Source organism: Lagenorhynchus albirostris, chromosome 9 (assembly GCF_949774975.1).
Source record: "Lagenorhynchus albirostris chromosome 9, mLagAlb1.1, whole genome shotgun sequence".
NCBI lineage: Eukaryota > Metazoa > Chordata > Mammalia > Artiodactyla > Delphinidae > Lagenorhynchus > Lagenorhynchus albirostris.
The window spans coordinates 49119769-49139120 of NC_083103.1; the positions used below are offsets into that span (position 1 = coordinate 49119769).

Consider the following 19352-nt stretch of genomic DNA (forward strand, 5'->3'; position numbering starts at 1 on the left):
AAAGGGTAGCCCCCACTCGCCGCAACTAGAGAAAGCCCTCGTGCAGCAACAAAGACCCAACTCAGCCAAAAATAAATAAATAAATTTATTTTAAAAATATAAGAAAAATAAAAGACTAAATAATTTATCCAAAATGACACAGTGCACTAGGGATGGAGCTTCCACTTCAGCAGTCATCCAGCTCACTTTACACTATGTGACATGTATGCAAAGCCCAAAGAAAATCACTTTAACTTTGACAATAATGTCGTGCTCAAAAGGTCAAGAAGGTGGTATGTCTTATCAAGGTCCCCATAGATTTTTTTTTTTTTTTTTGCGGTACGCGGGCCTCTCACTGTTGTGGCCTCTCCCGTTGCAGAGCACAGGCTCCGGACGCGCAGGCTCAGTAGCCATGGCTCACGGGCCCAGCCGCTCCACGGCATGTGGGATCTTCCCAGACCAGGGCACGAACCCGTGTCCCCTGCATTGGCAGGCGGACTCTCAACCACTGTGCCACCAGGAAAGTCCCCCCACCATAGATTTTTTTTAAGTGCATCAGAAGGAAATTCATAAACTAATAGGTGATTACTATGCCTACATATCCATAAAAGGCAGGCTAGATAGTTGCAAACTATCCTGCTGATAACATTGGATAAATGAGCCAATACTCTCAACTTTACTTTTCCCTCTATAAAATAGACAGAGTTTTGTTTTGGTTTTGTTTTCTTTTTTTAAAGAAAAACCTAGAAAACATATTACAACCCTTTTTCAAGGTTAGGTATCAATATGAATCACAACTTTAGAAATTCCTTGCAAATAAACTGTCATGTAAGACAGCTGACTCAATCACTGGCTGCCTGGAGCCAGGGATAAAGTATGTATTGGTGGGAGTGATGGGTGAGTAATACAAAGGTGCATGAGGAAACATGTTGGGGTTATGGAAATGTTCTATGTCTTGACTGGTGTGATTACACAAGTATATACATCTGTCAAAATCATCAAAATGTATACTTCAATTGTATACACTTAAAAGTAAAAATTATACTCATTAAATTGATCATAAAAGTGGAAAAAAAGCAAAGTTGTTAGAAACATACACAATGAGCCATCTTATTATAAGCATATATGAGAAAAGATTTTCAGTTCTGGTTTCTAGGACTTTCAGTAACAAAGCATACCTTGTTTCCACCTTGATCCACATATCGAGCTGTGTTGTTATATACTCTCAACATCGGTACAAGACCATTGGAATTGCCATTAGTCTGAAAGAGAAACTGAGGATAAAGGCATCTGGAGGAGAAATAGGGGGCTCAGCAAGAAAAAGAACAAAACGGTTCAACAGTGGACAAATTACTCTCTCCCAGTCTACAGTTTCATCTGCTCCCCATCTCTCCCTCTGCTTTAAAAACATAATGCCCAACATAAAATAAAATTTTGCTGAATAAATCGCAATTATGTACGAAGTTATTTCATGGCATCTCTAATTTACAATGAGAAATTACAAGTCAAAAGAATCCAAAATCAGGATAGCTAAATTTAAACCCCACACGTTCAAAAGGTCATTATATAAAGAAATACTTTGGGTAGAGTAAAAACGCTACTACAGTATCTTTTTCCCAAAAGAATTCAAGGCAATTTACAATAAGAATTATATGCAATGGATAAATCAAGACAATAAGGTAAATGGAGATTCTCAGCAATAAATGGATTCTAGAATGAAGATGAAAAAAATACATAAACTCTTAAGACTAAAAGATACCTCATCAAATTTTAAAAATAATCCGTCTAACCTCAAGGCAAGCCTTTAAACAACCTAGAAAGATAAGTGAGCAATGGCTCACCCTACTATTATGTAATGAACACCACGTAATGGAATGGTTTTCTTCTGGACTCTAACTTTATTCTATAGGGTTAGATATTTTCTTCACCTTACAGAGGAGGAAACAAACTCAGAGATGTAAAATAACTTGCACTAGGCCACACTACTAGTAATTAGTGAAGATAGGATTTAAATCCAGGACTTAACCAAAACGATTACCTTTTTTTTTCTTTTTTTTCCTAACTGAAGTATAGTTGATTTACAATAGTTAGTTTCAGGTGTACAGCACAGTGATTCAGCATTTTTGCATATTATACTCCATTATAGGTTATTACAGTATAATGGGTATAATTCCCTGTGCTATACAGTATATCCTGGTTGCTTATCTATTTTAATATATAGCAGTTTGTATCTGTTAATCCCATGCCCCTAATTTGTCCCTCCCCCCGTCTCTCTCCCCTCCAGTAACCACAAGTTTGTTTTCTTTATCTGTGAGTCTGTTTCTGTATTGCATATACATCCAGTTGTATTATTTTTTAGATTCTACCCAAAACCATGATCTTGACTCCCAGTGAATAGTGAACTAGAAGAGATGAAATTTACCTCATTAAGTGACAATGTTTAAAGCTTGAATCTTGGCTCTATCACATATTAAGTGACTAATCTCTGGAAGTAATTTAGCTTTCTAAGCTTCAGCTTCCTCACTTATCAAATGAAGACTTTGTGGCTATACTCACAAAGTTACTGTAAGGAATAAAGTTTACTGTATCTGTAATGATATCTATCTCATAAGGTTGCAGTAAGGGTTAAATGTGTAATTCACATAAAACTTTTACAACGGATTCAGCATGTAGTGAGCAATGAATAATAATAATGCTATCATTATTGCTAAAATAAATCAGGATTCCAAAATCTGACCCTAGAGACCATCTAATCAACCTCTAATAAGACAGATGAAAATGAGACCAGAAGTGGTGAAATTACTCAGTCTAAGTCACACAGCCAGCAAGTAATTAACAGAGATCCAGGTCTCCCAAGCCCCAGCAAATGCCCTCTCAATCACAAGCCTGGTTGCTTACGGACCTGAATCCCCCTAAGCCTATACACTTTTAGTCACACAACAGAGGCTTACCCCAGCAATGTAGCTGCCAGTAGCTCGAATACAACTCACAGCAACACCAATTCCCCCAGCCGACTTGGATATCAATGCACACTGCTTTAGAGTGTCATAAATACCTTCAATGCTATCATCTTTCATACTCAGAAGGAAACAGCTACAGGGGAAAAAAGTCACAACTCAGCAAGGAACCGAAGCAAAGCAGAATCAAAAAATGACTATATAATCCAAAGACAGTAAGTTAGGCAAATAAACAATTTGAAGCTTACAAAATTCCTAGGTGTTTTTAGAAGGAAAAACACAAAATAAAACTTTTTACTGGATATGACACAATAAGATATATCAACATATATTGTTTTAAAATTTATTGCCTACCCTAGATGCTAAGCCTGGAAGGAAGGCTTAAGAGATAAGTCTAAAAATATTAGCTTCCATGTTCACCAGACTGCAAATGTGCCATTATAACATTTTCTCATGTAAATTCCTAAGCATACATAACACCTTTTCAACCTATTGGTAAGCCAAGAAAAATTAAACATTTATTAAAAAAACCCCACCTATCCAATACTGAACCAAATTTGGTATGTCCATCAAAATTTAGCTTCCTTACAGTCTTTTTGAAGACAACCCTTCTACCTGTGCTTTGGATCTTATCCTCCTACCCCAGGAACCTTAGTCTTCCAATGATCCCTTCAGTAACTTAAAAATTCAACCAATCAGACGGACTCTGTTGACTTTTTCTATTAGATATTCAGACATTCAGAAAGGCACAGAGAATAATATAACATATACTTTGTACTTAGCACCTACCTCAAGAAATAAGACACTACAAATATAACCTAATTACAATCATATACCATTTCCATGCCTTTCTACGTTCTTTTAGCATTGACATATGTTCCACATTTTTGAAATTTCTGGCTCCATCTTATCTCTCTGTAACCCACTTTTATTTAACTCAATACTGTGTTAGAGATTCATTCCTACTGATACATATAGGACTAGTTTATTTTCACTGCTGTAATGTATTCCATTGTATGAATATACCAATATATTTTGTCCATTTGCCTACTGGTGGACATTTGGATTACTTCCAATTTGTTTGCTATTCTAAACAATGCTGCTGTGAAAGTTCTTAAACATATCTCCTTGTGCTTATGTCTAAGGATTTCTATAGGGTATAAACCTAGGAGAGGAATTTCTGGGTCAAAAGATATGCATGTGTTCCACTTTACTAAAGATTCTCCAAAGTGAATGGGTACATATACTCCATCTAGCAATGCATGAGAGTTCCCTATGTTCCACACTCTTACCAATACTTACTATTATCAGCCTTTTAATTTGTATCAATCTGTTGGGTATGAAATATCTCATTATGATATTAACTTTCATTTTCTAATCACCAGCAAAGTTTATCATCATCTCACGTGTTTATTAGCCAATCAGTTTCTTCTACAAATTAGCCCATGTTTCTATTTCATTTTGTGTCTTTTTCTTATAATCCTTCAACAGTTAACATACATTGCAAATATCTTCTCCCAGTCTGAAACTTTTTTCACTGTATTTGGTTCACAGAAGTTTTAAGTTTTAATGTAGTCAATTTTTCCTTATATTGTTTGCTTATTGTATCTACTTTAAGAAATCCTTCACTACTCTGAGGTCATATATAATCTATCAAGATTTAGGTTGATAGTCATGCTCACTTTCAAATGACTCAGCCAAAAAACAATTTTTTTTAATTTTAAAGATAAAAATACATATATATGGCAAAATGTTAGTAAGTTTTTTATCTAGGCAGAAGTGAGTGCATGGGTGGAGTTCACTGTCCTTTTCTTTAAATTTTCTGAATGTTTGAAATTCATATTAAAAAGTTGAGGAGGAAAATATTTATTTTCTCTATATGTTCTTCTAAAAGATTTTACTTTCACATTCTCTTGAATTTATTTCTATATATGGCATGAAGAAGGGAAATCTAATTATACTTTTCCCCATAGGATAACCAATTTCCTTAGCACTGTTTTCCCAGTGAAATGCAATGATACCCTGTTATTCATCAAGTTCCCATATAAGCCTGAATCTCTTTTTGAGCTCTCTGTTATGTTCCAGTGGCCAGAGCAAATACTATACTATCCCAGAGTAAATATCACAAAGTATGGTATTTACTCTGGGATAGACAAACCATGGGTTTATAGTGGTCTTGAAATCTGGTAGGACTTTTTCTTCAAAACTATTTTGTTATTTATATTAGTTTCCTGTAGCTGTCCTAACAAATACCACTAACTCAGTGGCTTAATATAGAAATTTATTCTCTCACAGTTCAGGAGGCCAGAAGTTCAACATCAGTTTCACTGGGTCAAAATTAAGAACATTCCTCCAGAGGCTCTAGGGGAGAATATACTCCTTGCCTCTTCCAGCTTCTGGTGGCTCCTTTGCTTGTAGCCACATCACTCCAATATCTGCCTCTATCTACACACTGCCTTCTTTTCTTCTGTATGTATCCATATCTCCCTCAACCTCTCTCTTATAAGGATATTTTTACTGGATTCAGGGCCCACCTGAATAATTCAGGATAATCTCCCTATGTCAAGATCTTTCTTAATCATAACTGCAAAGACTCTTTTCCTTATAAAGTAACATTTACAGGTTCCAGGGATTAGGACCTGATATCTTTGAGCAGCACTAGATTATTCTTAGCATTTTGCTCTTCCATATAAACTTTAGAATCAGCATGTTGAAATTCTGACTGGAATTACACTGAAACTATAGATTAACTTGGAAAAAACTGACATTGTTACAATATTAAATCCATTTATAAATATAAGATCACTCTCCATTTATTTGTTTTTTAATGTCCTTCAATTACGTTTTAGAATTTTTTCCTTAAAAGCCTTACACACCTTTCATTAGATTTATTCTTGGGTACCTTCCAGTATTATGATATGTTTTAAACTTAAATCTTCTAACAGCTAAAATACAGAAACTCAACTGATTAATTTATGTTGACTTTACATCCAGATATTCTGCTGAAATCTCTTTTTAATTCTAATAATTTGTCTGTAGATGCTCTTCAGGAATCATTACAGTTTTGTTCCCTCATTTCCAATCTTTTTTTTTTCTTATCTTACAATGCTGGATCAGGCCTCCACTACAATGCTGAAAACAGAGGTCCAATAGATCTAAGTTTTTAGTGGATTATCTTTTACCAAATAAAGGAAGTTATTTTCTGTATCTATTTTGCTAGTTTTTTTATTATGAAAGTATTAAATGATATAAAATGTTAGTGCAATGAAGTACATTAATACACTTTTTGATGTTAGCATATCCTTGAGTTCCTTGGATAAAACAAACGTGCTTAGGGTGTATTAGTCTTTTTTTTTTTTTTTTTACAAATTACCAGACTCTGTTCCAATGTTTCCTTTATCAGAAAATGGTACCATAATAAATCCTGTTACTCTACCCATAAACTCAGGAACCACTCTTGACTCATATCCAAATCATCAAATTCTATCAATTTTACTTCCCAAATCTCCTGAATTTGTCTATTTCTCTCAATCTCTACTTTCACCTCCCTAACCCAAAATACCATAATCTCTCATACAGACTATGATTAGAGCCCTCTAATTACTGTCAGTATTTACTTTTTAAAAAAAACTTTATTGAGATATAATTCACATACCATACAATTCCCCATTTAAAGTGTACAATTAATGGTTTTTAGTATATTCACAGAGTTCTACAACCATCACCACAATCATGTTTAAAATTTTATTATCGGCATTTGTCTCTCTTCAATTCATTTACCACACTGCAGTAAGAGAGCTTTCCAGAAAGTAAATCTCATTTAATCAGAACAGGAGCGATTAAATGTATATCAGGGCTTCCCTCGTGGCGCAGTGGTTAAGAGTCCGCCTGCCGATGCAGGGGACACAGGTTCGTGCCCCTGTCCAGGAGGATCCCACATGCCGCGGAGCGGCTGGGCCCATGAGCCATGGCCGCTGAGCCTGCACGTCCAGAGCCTGTGCTCCGCAACAGGAGAGGCCACAACAGTAAGAGGCCCGCGTACCGCAAAAAAAATGTATATCAAATTAATTTTTAAGTGATGAACTGCCTAGTTTCTTCAGGTCAAGGTTTATTTCCCTAGCAAAAGCATTTCAGAACATTAAAAGCGACTATAGATGACACATACCTAGAAAGTTGTGGGCGGTTGGTGCCAGCATTGAAGAGAGTGGGAGAGGCATGGGTAAACCACTTCTCAGAGAGAAGGTTGTACGTTTCAATAGCAGCATCAATATCTTCTTTGTGAATGCCCACAGATACCCTCATCAACATATGCTGTGGTCTTTCAGCCACTAAAAACAAAAGAGGAATTTTCACGTAATGGGACATGTGAGAAAAACTAGGCTGAGATATGTACTTGAGTCAAAAAAAGGAACACCAAAAGACAATTTTAAAAATTTTACACCAATAAGCAGCAAAATTATTCATAAACTAAACCTGAAGTTTAAAATGTTAGAGTTTAAATAAAAGTGCTAAGGCTAATAGCTCAAAGCTCTATTTTCAATATAATGAATAGAAAATGTACCACACAAACACATTCATGTCTCACCTTTTCCACTGATCTTCAACAAATAGGATCGCTCCAGCGTCTAGAAAAAGCAAAACAACAAAAAACTTCCAGGGCATAGTTTTTAAAGACATAGTAGATATATCATTCACAATAAGGCAATCTTTTTAAATCTTCTCCGTTTTTAATATAATCTTAAATGACAAGAATAGCATATTTCGTTTTACTAGCTTTAGCTTGGAACATTATCAATTGGCTATTTGTTTTGGAAAAGACTGCCTGAAAATTTCTGGAAAAAGCCAGCTCTATGTTAATATGTATAATGTTAATAGCAGATGTTGTAGTATTCATCACCACATCATAATGGTTAACATTTATGAAGTGCTTATAACAGGCTAGGCATTGACCAAAGTAACACACACACTCACTCCTCAAGAGAATTTGCTGTTGAAATTTTATTATTATCCCCATTCTAAAGATGAGGAAACTGAGGACAGAGAGATTAAGTATCTTGCTAATAAGAAATGGAGCAGAGATTTGAACCCAGGTGGTCTGACACCAACATTCATGTTCTCAATCACTACATAATACTGTTTATCAACACAAAAGTACCTAGAAAAGCACTTGGCACATAGTAGGAATTCAATAAACAGTTGTTGCATAAACAGTAGAATATGGAATCATTCTGGCAAATTACCTGCATAACTCCAAAGGTATCCAGAAGTAATATTTGGAAAACTTGAAAACTGCAAATGAATAAGCTATCTTTCCTTAATTCAAACAACGGCCACCACTCTAACCCCACTAATCCCACAGGTCCCCCAACTCCCAACAAATTACTACCTCTATAATTATATCACTAAAACATAAACAAAAACCTGTATTTCCTGATTCAAGGAGGAATTCCCACTCATTTGAAACCCATTATTTACCTTAAAGCCAAAGTAATTATAAGAGAAATCTCGGTCATAGATAATGGCAGAATTCAGGCGCTGGTGAAGGTAAAAAAAAAATCCATAGTTAAGATAATTAGATTTATTTTCACAAACTCTGGTATCTTTCAGCCCTGACTCCAGAACTAAAACTGACATAGAATATAAAAGAGATAACACTAAGTATTACTTAGTATAGAATAGAAATCCATACCTGATGTCAAGAAAAAAAAATTATATAAATTGAGTATCCTAATTAGGTTTAAAAACATGTACATTAAAGGACTAGAAGAAAACATTTAAGTATAAGTTGTATATAAGTAAAAATACATATGTGACTTACCAAACTTTCCCTATTATGTTTACAGTACATCTCTGAAGAAGGAAAGAACATGAGCATAAAAGGGACTATATTATCACCCTTAAACATGTTTTTAGATTAGCTATTACTCCAAAAGTATCGGAGCCATATAATTAATAATATGTATTTTTATCTTCCATTTTAAACTGCACATAACAATATATAAGATAAATAATTACGTTAATTCTAAGGCTCATCAAATCCATGGTCCTTTAACAGGTTTTAAACAAACTACTGCTGTGACAGTAATATTTTAAAGCAGAACTGGCCATTGTTACAGGCTTTTGTAGGCTATAGAGACATTTAAAGAAAACAAAAGCAATTAGGTACAAATAATCATTTTGGATAGAGAAATGTGGAGCCAGTCTTTCAAAATACTATCAGTATTTCCATATAAGGATCCATGTCCAAGGACTTGAAAAATCTATACAAAACTCTTCCCTACTAAGTCCGTGCGCCATAACTACTGAGCCCGCGCTCTGAGCCCGAGAAATACTGCTTTACACAGTATATTTCAACATTTTCCAAATTCCATTCATTCAGGTATCATCTCATCTCCATGATTTGTGTTAACTACCATCCATTCTATTAAGACTTTCATTCTCACTTTTTTTGACTTTAATAAGTTTATTTGAAAAAGAAACTTGTGGGAATTCCCTGGCAGTCCAGTGGTTACGACACTATGCTTTCACTGCCGGGTTCAATCCCTGGTAGGGGAACTAAGATCCCACAAGCTGCAGGACATTGCCAAAAAAAAGAAAGAAACTTGTATGTTGATTCCATAAGTGGAAGACTAGTATAAGTTGTCATAAAATGAAAACCATAATAGGGAGGGTGGGAGGGAGGGAGACGCAAGAGGGAAGAGATATGGAGACGTAAGTATATGTACAACTGATTCACTTTGTTATAAAGCAGAAACTAACACACCATTGTAAAGCAATTATACTTCAATAAAGATGTAAAAAAGAAAAACAAAACTCTTCCCTTCCTCTTAAATTTTTAAGGGCATCTTTGTTGCCAAAGACAGGTAGGGGCCTTGCATGAAAAATGGAGAACTGAAATACTTGATTATCAATATTTATTTTTTAGATACAGGTTTTTGCTGTCGTCATTTTATTTTTGTTTTTCACCTGTCTTCAAGATTATACATATGAACAACACACAACTCAGTCTTCTCTCAGTCTCTTTAACATCAGATACATATTTAGAGACAGCCGACTAATCATTCTATTACCTACAGTTAAAAGTGGTTTCTAACCTGTGCAGATATCCATGGTAAATAAATCCTGTGTGCAAAAGGGCTGGCTGGACCTACCCATCTTTTCCCTTCTGTTCTTTGGGATGTAATTAAGAAAGGGGTTGAAACACAAATGGATAATTTTTAAGTTGCTGAGCAAGAAGATCTTTCAAAATTTTACCTGAACCACCCTTTTGGAAGTCAGTTTAGCAATGTCTACTAAAATTTTAAATGTACATACTCTTTGGCTCAGCAATTCCACTTAAGGAATTTACCTTACCGATACACTCATCTACAAGTAAAGTGCTACCATACAAGGATATTCACTGCAGTGAAAAATGGAAAACAAATATTCATCACTACAGCAATTCTTACATATATATATAATGATGATACAGCTACAGAATGGAATTCTATGCAGGTAATTCATAAATGCTAATAAAGAACTATCTCTAAGATATACTTGCAAGTGAAAAAGTAACAGAAAGAATAGTATGCACAGTACACTACCACTAAAAGGAAAAATAAAGGTACACATACGTGTATTATAGAACAGCTCTGGAAAACTACATTTTAAAATGACAAAATGTTGCTGTTTCTAGAGAGGAAAACTAGGATTCAGAGAAGCAGAAAGAATTACTTTTTACCTCTATCTCTTGTAGTGTTTAAATTTTTAAAAATGCGCTTATTGTCTTAAAAAAAAGAATCTATAAAAAATTTTTCACCAGAAAAGCATTATACATACATCTTTATTGGCCAAAACAATATCCACTGTTGACTTGGCCACCATGGGAGAGTGCTTGCCATTATGCGGATTTATGTAGTTGAAGAGGTCTTCCATTACATCTAAAAACAAAACAACAGAAAATTAAAATATCAAAATCACTTAACAGCTAATTCAATCTTCAGGTAACAGTTTAAAACAGTGGTTCTCAACGTTTTTCATCCCAACCCACCTTAGTACCTAGCACAGAAAGTGCTCAATGAACATACACACGTCTAATAAATATATAAGGAAATATATATATTTATAAGCTAAATCTTCCAGAGTTAGAGTGAGCATAGGCTCCTGTAGTTTGAAAAAGACTGCCAGATGATTCTGACATATAACCCCATTGAGAATTACTGGTTGAAAATAAAGAAAAACAGAAATTACAACCTCTTCTCAAGTTTTTTTTATCCTAACAAAACACTCAACTTAAAATTCAAAACCTATCATCCCAGGCATTTTACTTCTATAAATGCACATTTAGTAATAAGCCCTCTCTCTTCCAGACATCACAGCAGTATTTAGTCCTCTGCATTTATACATATAATACACATATACACAAAGCTGGCATTCTGACTGAATTTGACTTGAATCCATAGTTAATTTCGGGAGAACTGATATCTTTACAATAAATCTACTGAAGAGTGAGATATAATGTTTAAGTCCCCATATAACAGATCTCGAATTGAAAGCTGAAAGATTTCTACTCTCAGTCTACCAGCTGACTTCTTATATACCACTTTTTATATACCTAACAAATTATTTAACCTTCCTTTGCCCACATTCCCTGAGCTATAAAATGGGAGTGCTGACTAATGGTGACAAAAGACTGACTGTAAAACTTTGTTTAACCCAGAAATTATCAATAAATATTATTCTTTTTTCCAACCACACCACCACCAAGCATCTAAAGATGCGTTTCAAAAAAAAAAAGAAACAAAAAGATAAAGAAAAGTATCCATTGACCCTTCCATGCAGCAGGTCAGCAGCATGGAGAAATAGGAAGTTCTAGTCTCCCTCTGCCACTAACCTGCACACTTTGCTTTTTTAAACAAGATGGAATTTCTCTTTCTGACACTCAAGGTTTCATTCTAGTAAACTTATAAATTTTCTGAGAATACTAAATTCTTTCTTTTTCCTCTAGACTCACCACTGAATACTTTCTTTGTTTCTTTGTGCAAGTTAGAGACGGCAATCCTTGCTGCCAGGATGGCATAGTCAGGGTGCTTAGTAGTCAAGGTCGCAGCTGTTTCAGCAGCCAAAGTATCTAGTTCCACAGTAGTGACCCCACTGTATAAGCCTTGGATTACTTTCATGGTGATCTGAGCCTATAAAAGCAAAACTAAGAATTACTTGTGCTTTCCCAAGAACCAAGAGCTTCCTTAAGAGAGCAATGAAGAAAACAATCAATTTATATCAAGATAAAAGACAACTTCCTTTTATGAAAAATTATCTTTCAGAATGGTGGGCTGTGGAAAATTTAGTAATGAGAATTCATAAGCCAACAGAGCTGCTAGAAAATGCATACTACATATACAATGAAGAAGTGTGGGACGAAAGAAAGAGAGAAAGAGAAAGAAAGAAAGCGGGGGGAGGAAGGGAGGAAGGAAGGAAGTTAGTTTTAAAATCTAAGTAGAGCTTTTACAGAGATTAACAGTCACACAGGGAAACAGCTGAAAACAGACCAATGATTCTATCATTATTTCCCCATCTTGCATTCAAATTCTCTCTATATAATCAGGGTTCACGCTACATACTTACCCATTTTGCCCCAATTCTACCTAAGGACAAGTACGGGAAAGCAAATGAATCAAACTTTAATCATTCCAATGAAAGGAGATGAAGATATAAGTTAGAGTTGGGGCTGAGTCATCAAATAATTTAATGGCTACTCCCTCTTTAACATTTCACAAATTACAAAATATCTCAACTTTCATGATCTTCTCTGACATTTCACAATTACCTGTGAGATGGGTATATAACTTTCACCACTTTACATGAGGAACCAGGTTACTGGGACTTGCCCAAGCTTTACTATCTAAGTCTTCTGGCTCCACATCCCATTCAACCTCAATGCATTTCACTGTTTTCAAGACCGTACTGTAAGAGATACCCCTCTTTAAAACACACGACGCTAACACACATATATATGGAATCTAAAAAAAAAAAGGTTAGGGGCTTCCCTGGTGGCGCAGTGGTTGAGAGTCCGCCTGCCGATGCAGGGGACGCAGGTTCGTGCCCCGGTCCGGGAAGATCCCACATGCCGCGGAGTGGCTGGGCCCGTGAGCCATGGCCGCTGAGCCTGCGCGTCTGGAGCCTGTGCTCCGCAACGGGAGGGGCCACAGCAGTGAGAGGCCCGCGTATCCCAAAAAAAAAAAAAAAAAAAAAAAAAAAGGTTATGAAGAACCTAGGGTCAGGACAGGAATAAAGACGCAGACCTACTAGAGAATGGACTTGAGGACACGGGGAGGGGGAAGGGTAAGCTGGGACAAAGTGAGAGCGTGGCATGGACATATATACACTACCAAATGCAAAACAGATAGCTAGTGGGAAGCAGCCGCCTAGCACAGGGAGATCAGCTCGGTGCTTTGTGACCACCTAGAGGGGTGGGATAGGGAGGGTGGGAGGGAGAGAGACGCAAGAGGGAAGAGATATGGGAACATATGTATATGTATAGCTGATTCACTTTGTTATAAAGCAGAAACACACCATTGTAAAGCAATTATACTCCAATAAAGATGTTAAAGAATAAATAAATACATAGATAAATAAAACACACAATGCACAAGTCAAGAAAGACAAATTCGGGGCTTCCCTGGTGGCGCAGTGGTTGAGAGTCCGCCTGCCAATGCAGGGGACATGGGTTCGTGCCCCGGTCCAGGAGGACCCCACATGCCGCGGAGCAGTGGGGCCTGTGAACCATGGCCACTGAGTCCGTGCGTCCGGAGCCTGTGCTCCGCAACAGGAGAGGCCACAGCAGTGAGAGGCCCACGTACCAAAAAAAAAAAAAAAGACAAATTCCATGCTGTATATATGTATGTGTTTACTGAATCTTTAAAAAAAAAAAAAGATTAGGGAATTTCCCAGCGGTCCAGTGGCTGTGTCTCCAAGCTTCCACTGCAGGGGGCACGGGTTCAATCTCTGGTCGGGGAACTAAGATCCCACAAGCCATGCAGCCGGAAAAAAAAAAAAAAAAAAAAACAGATTAATCCAACAGAAAATGAATGCCATTTCCCAGTTGACAAAAGCATGCCCCCTCAAAAAAAAGTGTGTACTTACTAGTTTAAAATCTATTCCAATTAAATTTCAGACCTAAGCTCAGGTTGCTCCTTTCTTCTCAGATCCAACAATTAACTCATGTTCAGTAAAAGAGTAGTGAAGTCTTCTAAATGATTTCTGGTGCTACGTGGCAAGTAATCAGAACTCAGAATAAAATAACGTCTGTGTGCTAATAACCATGCCAAATGACCACAATTCCAAAACAAGTTTTTCCACTTATGAATAAAATAATTTGCTCAAAGAACTCTCTAATATGAAATGTTAATGTCAAGTTTTGCTCACTTTTATAGTTCTCTGAAAAGTCAGAACTCACAGCACGGAACAAGATTTAGAAAAAAAGTTTTGTTTTGTTTTGTTTTGTCTGTTTTATTTTTTTTGCCACGCCACACGGCTTGAGGGATCTTAGTTCCCTGACCAGGGATCAAACCCAGGCCATGGCAGTGAAAGCACCATGTCCTAACCACTGGACCGCTAGGGAATTCCCAGGAAAAAAGAAAGTTTTAAGCAATAAATTCACATTTTATATCCAAGGCCAAACCAAAATATAGAGCAAGTGAGTGAAGGGCCAGAGATAAGAGACAAGTAAAAAGAAGCGCATGAAGCAAGGAACCCAAGATATAAAGCCCATTTACTTACAGGATCAACAAAGTCCATATTGAGTCCATAACAAAGCTTCTGGATTCGAGATGTAATTTTGTCAAACATAACTCGCTCTTGGCGGCCATCTAAAGAATCAAACCATAAATTCATGTTAGCACTTATTAAGATAGCAATGTCAAAGAATCAAATGTAATCAGCATGTAAACTTTTTAAATTGGCCAACATGAAATGCAATTTCATAGATAAAAGATTCAGACCCCCAACAGTTCATCGAGAGATTATTTTTTCATCTTCAAAAAGCAGGGATTCTATACTGATTCTTCCCTTACATTATACATCAGATGGATTCTTGCAATAAATTTCCCTACCCCACCTTGTCCAAATGACAGGCAGAATTATTCTTTAAAACTTAAGTCAAAATCATATCACTACCCACCGCCGCCCAATAGAGGTTTATCATCTCCTTCAGAATCAAGTCAAAATCATTACAACAGTCCACAGAATCCTACACAACCTGCCTTGTGTGCCCCCTTTCCCAGCTTCATCTCCTACTCTCCCACCTTCCTCACTCACCATACCCCGCAACCCTGGCTCCTTGCTATCTATACCTCTTTTAGGTCTTTGCTCAATGTCACCTTCTCAATAAGGCTTTCCCAGATCACTCTATTTTAAACTGCAATGCCCCAAACACAGCCTTGCTCCTCTTTATGCTCCTTCTATGCTTTATTTTTCTCTATAGCACTTATGGTCATCTGACATACTCTATGTTTTACTTACGTATTTGTTTATTGTGTGGCTCTCCACATCCACTAGAATACAATTTCCAAAAAGAAAAAGATTTTGTCACGGTTTATGTACCAATGTATTCCCCAGTGCCCAGACCAAAGACCAAGGCCTACCACATAGTAGGTACTCAAATATTTATTGAATGCTAAATGATTTATAAACCTGTCTCCATTCTAACATCTTCATGATAAATTTGGCTTACATACTCTCCTAGAGTAATTAATGATTTTGAATTTACTTCACACCATGTAAAGAAGTACTTCTTTCTATTTGTAACTCAAAACAATCTTCCAGAGGCAACCTCTTAGTTTTTATTTTGGAGATACGGAAGCATATACATATGGATCTCATCTAGTTAGTCCTTTTATGGTTTTGGACTTAGATCCTATTGCTCTTTGCTCTTCCTAACAAAAAGTCCTGGCTGGCCCAAGGACGTTCTCAAATGTTTGATAAAGAATAAATAAACAGTTAGATACCACTAGTAACCCATCACCAATAGAACAAGTTAGTTTCTCTTAAACACTGATATATTAACTAAGATAGCCCTTCTCTTTCTGATCACCACTGTGACCTCCTTTTCTAACCAGACGCACATATGCCAGTGCTTAACTCTGGAATACAGTTAATTAGCTGGCCTACACTGGGACTGAGCCCTCAATGCTCTACCAGCTGGTTAGGCAGACAGGTGACCACAAGGCAATATTAGCAAACTGAGAATCTGCAGCTGCCAAATTAATCAGGAAACTGACAGAAAGTACAATGGCAACTGTCTTAATTCACACTGGAAAGTGGAGGCACACTAAGGGGCTGAAGGACCAATGATCCACTGTTCTCTATCCTATCATTCCTCTTGGTCACTTTTTTCAACCCACATGTTGATTTTATCATATCACTAATCCCTGCTTACATTATTATCCTCTCAAACAAGGCCTTCCTTAATTTGGTACCACATCTCCTCTACTGTTCCTTGTGAAATAGCCTAAGTCCCAACAGGGCCTCCCATTCCCACATCCATATCACTGCTTATACCTTACTCTGCCTAAAAGTCCCTCTTCCACCTTTCCATACGTCTAACTCCTCCTCACTATTCAACTCTCACCACATCCATGAAACCTGCCCCAACAACTGTAACCCACATTGACCTCTTCTTCCTGTGAAATCCTCTAGAACACTAATTGTCTGATTTCCTCTTGGTGTAAGCTGTCTTTTTTAATTCCTCTCTCTTCAGGAAGACTTTGCTAATACTGTAAGACCAAGGATGTGTCTCTTCTACAAGATATGAACTTTCTACCTGCAACGTTCAGCCCACGGACCTTCACATAGCTGACTCTTAGTATTATTCAGGGCTCAGATCAAATGTCAGCTCCCTCCCTGAGGGTACAAACCAAGAGTACTTTCTCATTCATCTTTATCACATTACCCTGTTTTACTACCATCATCTCACTAACCACTATCTGGAATTAACTGATTCTTACATGTTTACTTGTTTCTTATATACACTTAACTACTGTCACTCACCGCAGAATGTAAACTCCAATGAGAAAAGGGATTTAGCTTGTTTTGTTCACTGCTGAATCCCCAGTACCTAAAACAGTTCCTGGCATAAAGAGATGCTGAATACAGTCAGCCCTCTGTATCCATGGGTTCCACATGAACAGATTCAACCAACCGTGGATCATGTACAATTTACGATCCGCAGTTGGTTGGAGCCCTGGATGGGGAACTGGAACTCAGATGCAAAACCCACCGAGGCCGAGGGACTACTATGGGACTTGAGCATACACGGATTTTGGTATCCACAGCAGGTCCTGGAACCAAATGCCCATGGATACTGAGGAATGACTGTAAATACCTTCTGAATAATTGAATGAATGGGCTTCTACAGCCTATACTTTACCTATTAGAATATTGAACATATTTTATTATATTATTGTTCTTGTCTATCTTTCTCAATTGATTGTAAAGATTTTTGAAAACAAGACCTATGTCTGCCTACTCACCACTGTAACCTCAGTGCCCAGCACAGTATCCACACAGATCTGTAAAATATAGTAACACAGTGGGCTGTAAAGGGAATTAGAAAGGATGGGAGGGAGGAAGGGAGAAGAGAGGCAGGGATAGACAAAGGATATGGAATAGAAGAGATTATCAGAGGGCAAACAGATGCTTTAAAAGGTATTATTTTGCAAACTTTTGTTTCAGTTTTATGTAAATATTTACATATACATGTGTGTGTACTCAGTCATGATATAAAATGCAAAGTTTTGAAAACACTATACTAAAGTCCAAAGCACACTTTTCAACTCAGCTACACTGCATTTGTTCCATTGGTTCTCAACTTTTTTTTTTAACCTTAATCTCCTTGAGCAATACGATACTGTCCCACCAAGAAAAATAGCCCAAGACAGCAGATGAGAAAAACTCATCTACTATTCCCTTCTGTTATCTAACAATTTTCATATGGATTATTCCTGCATCCCTAACAGCCCTAAGATCACGGAAGATGGAGATGCCTTCTCCCTCTATTATTTCCCTCATGGTGCTAAGCAAGATATTAGCACATTCAGTAAGTAATACTTTAGGTAGGCTGCTAGTTGCCCTCCTGAATAATCACATTAAGATGAACAAAACCTACATGAGTTAGTCTGCTACTACACTATCATGCCAGAAATGGGGGGGGGGGGTGGATACCCTAAGCAAACTAAAGATCAAAAATAAAATAAAGAAACAAATCTAAGTACAATGTTGTATATTAACAAGCCTTTACAGATGAACCAGTTTGCAAGGCAGAAATAGAGACACAGAGGTAGGGAATAAACCTATGGACAAGGGAGGAAAGCGCTGGGGGGCGGGGTGTGTGTGTGTGAATTGGGAGACTGGGATTGACATATATACACTAATATGTATAAAATAGATAACTAATAAAAAAGAAAAGAAAAGAAAAGAAAAAACAAGGCTGGCAGAGTCTAGCAGCAAACCATCTGGATCATATTAGGTTCTCTGAAGGAATGAGAAACAAAATAAGACCTGCCTTTTGTTTGTTGTAGATAGTACTTTTTAAACCACAGTATTTGAAAGTGGACCCAAAAGGTTAAAAATGCAACACAGAGGTGTTACCCACTCCAGAGATCTAAGTCCACAAGTTGTCAATTCATCTGTTACAGATTTATCATAAGGGCTCCTCATACTTACATACCTTTTTCTAAAGGTCTAAAAAACTGAATGCTCCTCTCTCATTCACAGGTATGGACCAATAAAAGTGCACTATGTATTTTGATCTTTGGTCTCATCAGCTAAAACGGGAGACTTGGGAAATTCAGAGAATGATGTTCTAAAGATACTGATGCCAGGAAGGTCCACCACTGTCCATCTCTCAGCTGTACGCCACCTAGTTACAACCAAATCAACTACCTGCCTACTCACAACACTCATGATATCCTATATTTTAAAATAATTATTCTCATCCACTCATGAATGAGCATCTATATTCATGGCAGGTCCTGTGCTAAGTGTGGGCATAAAGTCCTCATCTTTGAAACACTCACAGCCTAGTGGACAAAACAATCAGTCAATCAGTGTTCACTAAGTGCCTACAATTTTGAAATAACTTCTTTGCTTCAACAGAGGCAAGTAGAGTCGACTCAAAACGTGTTCGTACCTGTCCCATATGGTTCTCTGTTAAGAGTATGTTTTGCTCTTGTTTTTCCAACCTGATTAAATCTTTTCCGGAGGCAAGTCTGTCTCCTCTTATAATTAATTTCACAGAATCAAGCAAAGGACTGACACAAAGGAAGGTACTCAGCAAGCCTAACGGGAAATAAGTGTTGAGGAAGAACAAGTCCCTGGCCCTTCCCGGTCCCCCACGCCGCCAGAAGATGTCTTGGCCACCCTACTCTAATTCCATATCTC

The 19352-nt window shown here is 37.0% G+C and overlaps 1 protein-coding gene across 3 annotated transcripts in view; it reads right to left on the reverse strand.

The window, feature by feature from the left end:
- RRM1 (ribonucleotide reductase catalytic subunit M1) overlaps window positions 1-19352 on the reverse strand; it is a 34150-nt gene that overhangs the window by 13731 nt on the left and 1067 nt on the right. The window contains exons 1-10 of one of the 3 annotated variants that reach the window (XM_060159830.1): window positions 17444-17482; window positions 15435-15466; window positions 14694-14782; window positions 11929-12106; window positions 10755-10855; window positions 8412-8471; window positions 7522-7561; window positions 7102-7264; window positions 2931-3072; window positions 1158-1241 (exon numbers count right to left, since the gene is read on the reverse strand). In XM_060159830.1, coding sequence (XP_060015813.1) covers window positions 1158-1241; window positions 2931-3072; window positions 7102-7264; window positions 7522-7561; window positions 8412-8471; window positions 10755-10855; window positions 11929-12106; window positions 14694-14762 — 837 coding nt within the window. In that variant the 5' untranslated portion in view covers window positions 14763-14782; window positions 15435-15466; window positions 17444-17482. Of the gene's footprint in view, window positions 1-1157; window positions 1242-2930; window positions 3073-7101; window positions 7265-7521; window positions 7562-8411; window positions 8472-10754; window positions 10856-11928; window positions 12107-14693; window positions 14783-15434; window positions 15467-17443; window positions 17483-19352 lie in introns of those variants that run through there. The other 2 variants (XM_060159829.1, XM_060159828.1) reach the window with 2 other exon arrangements.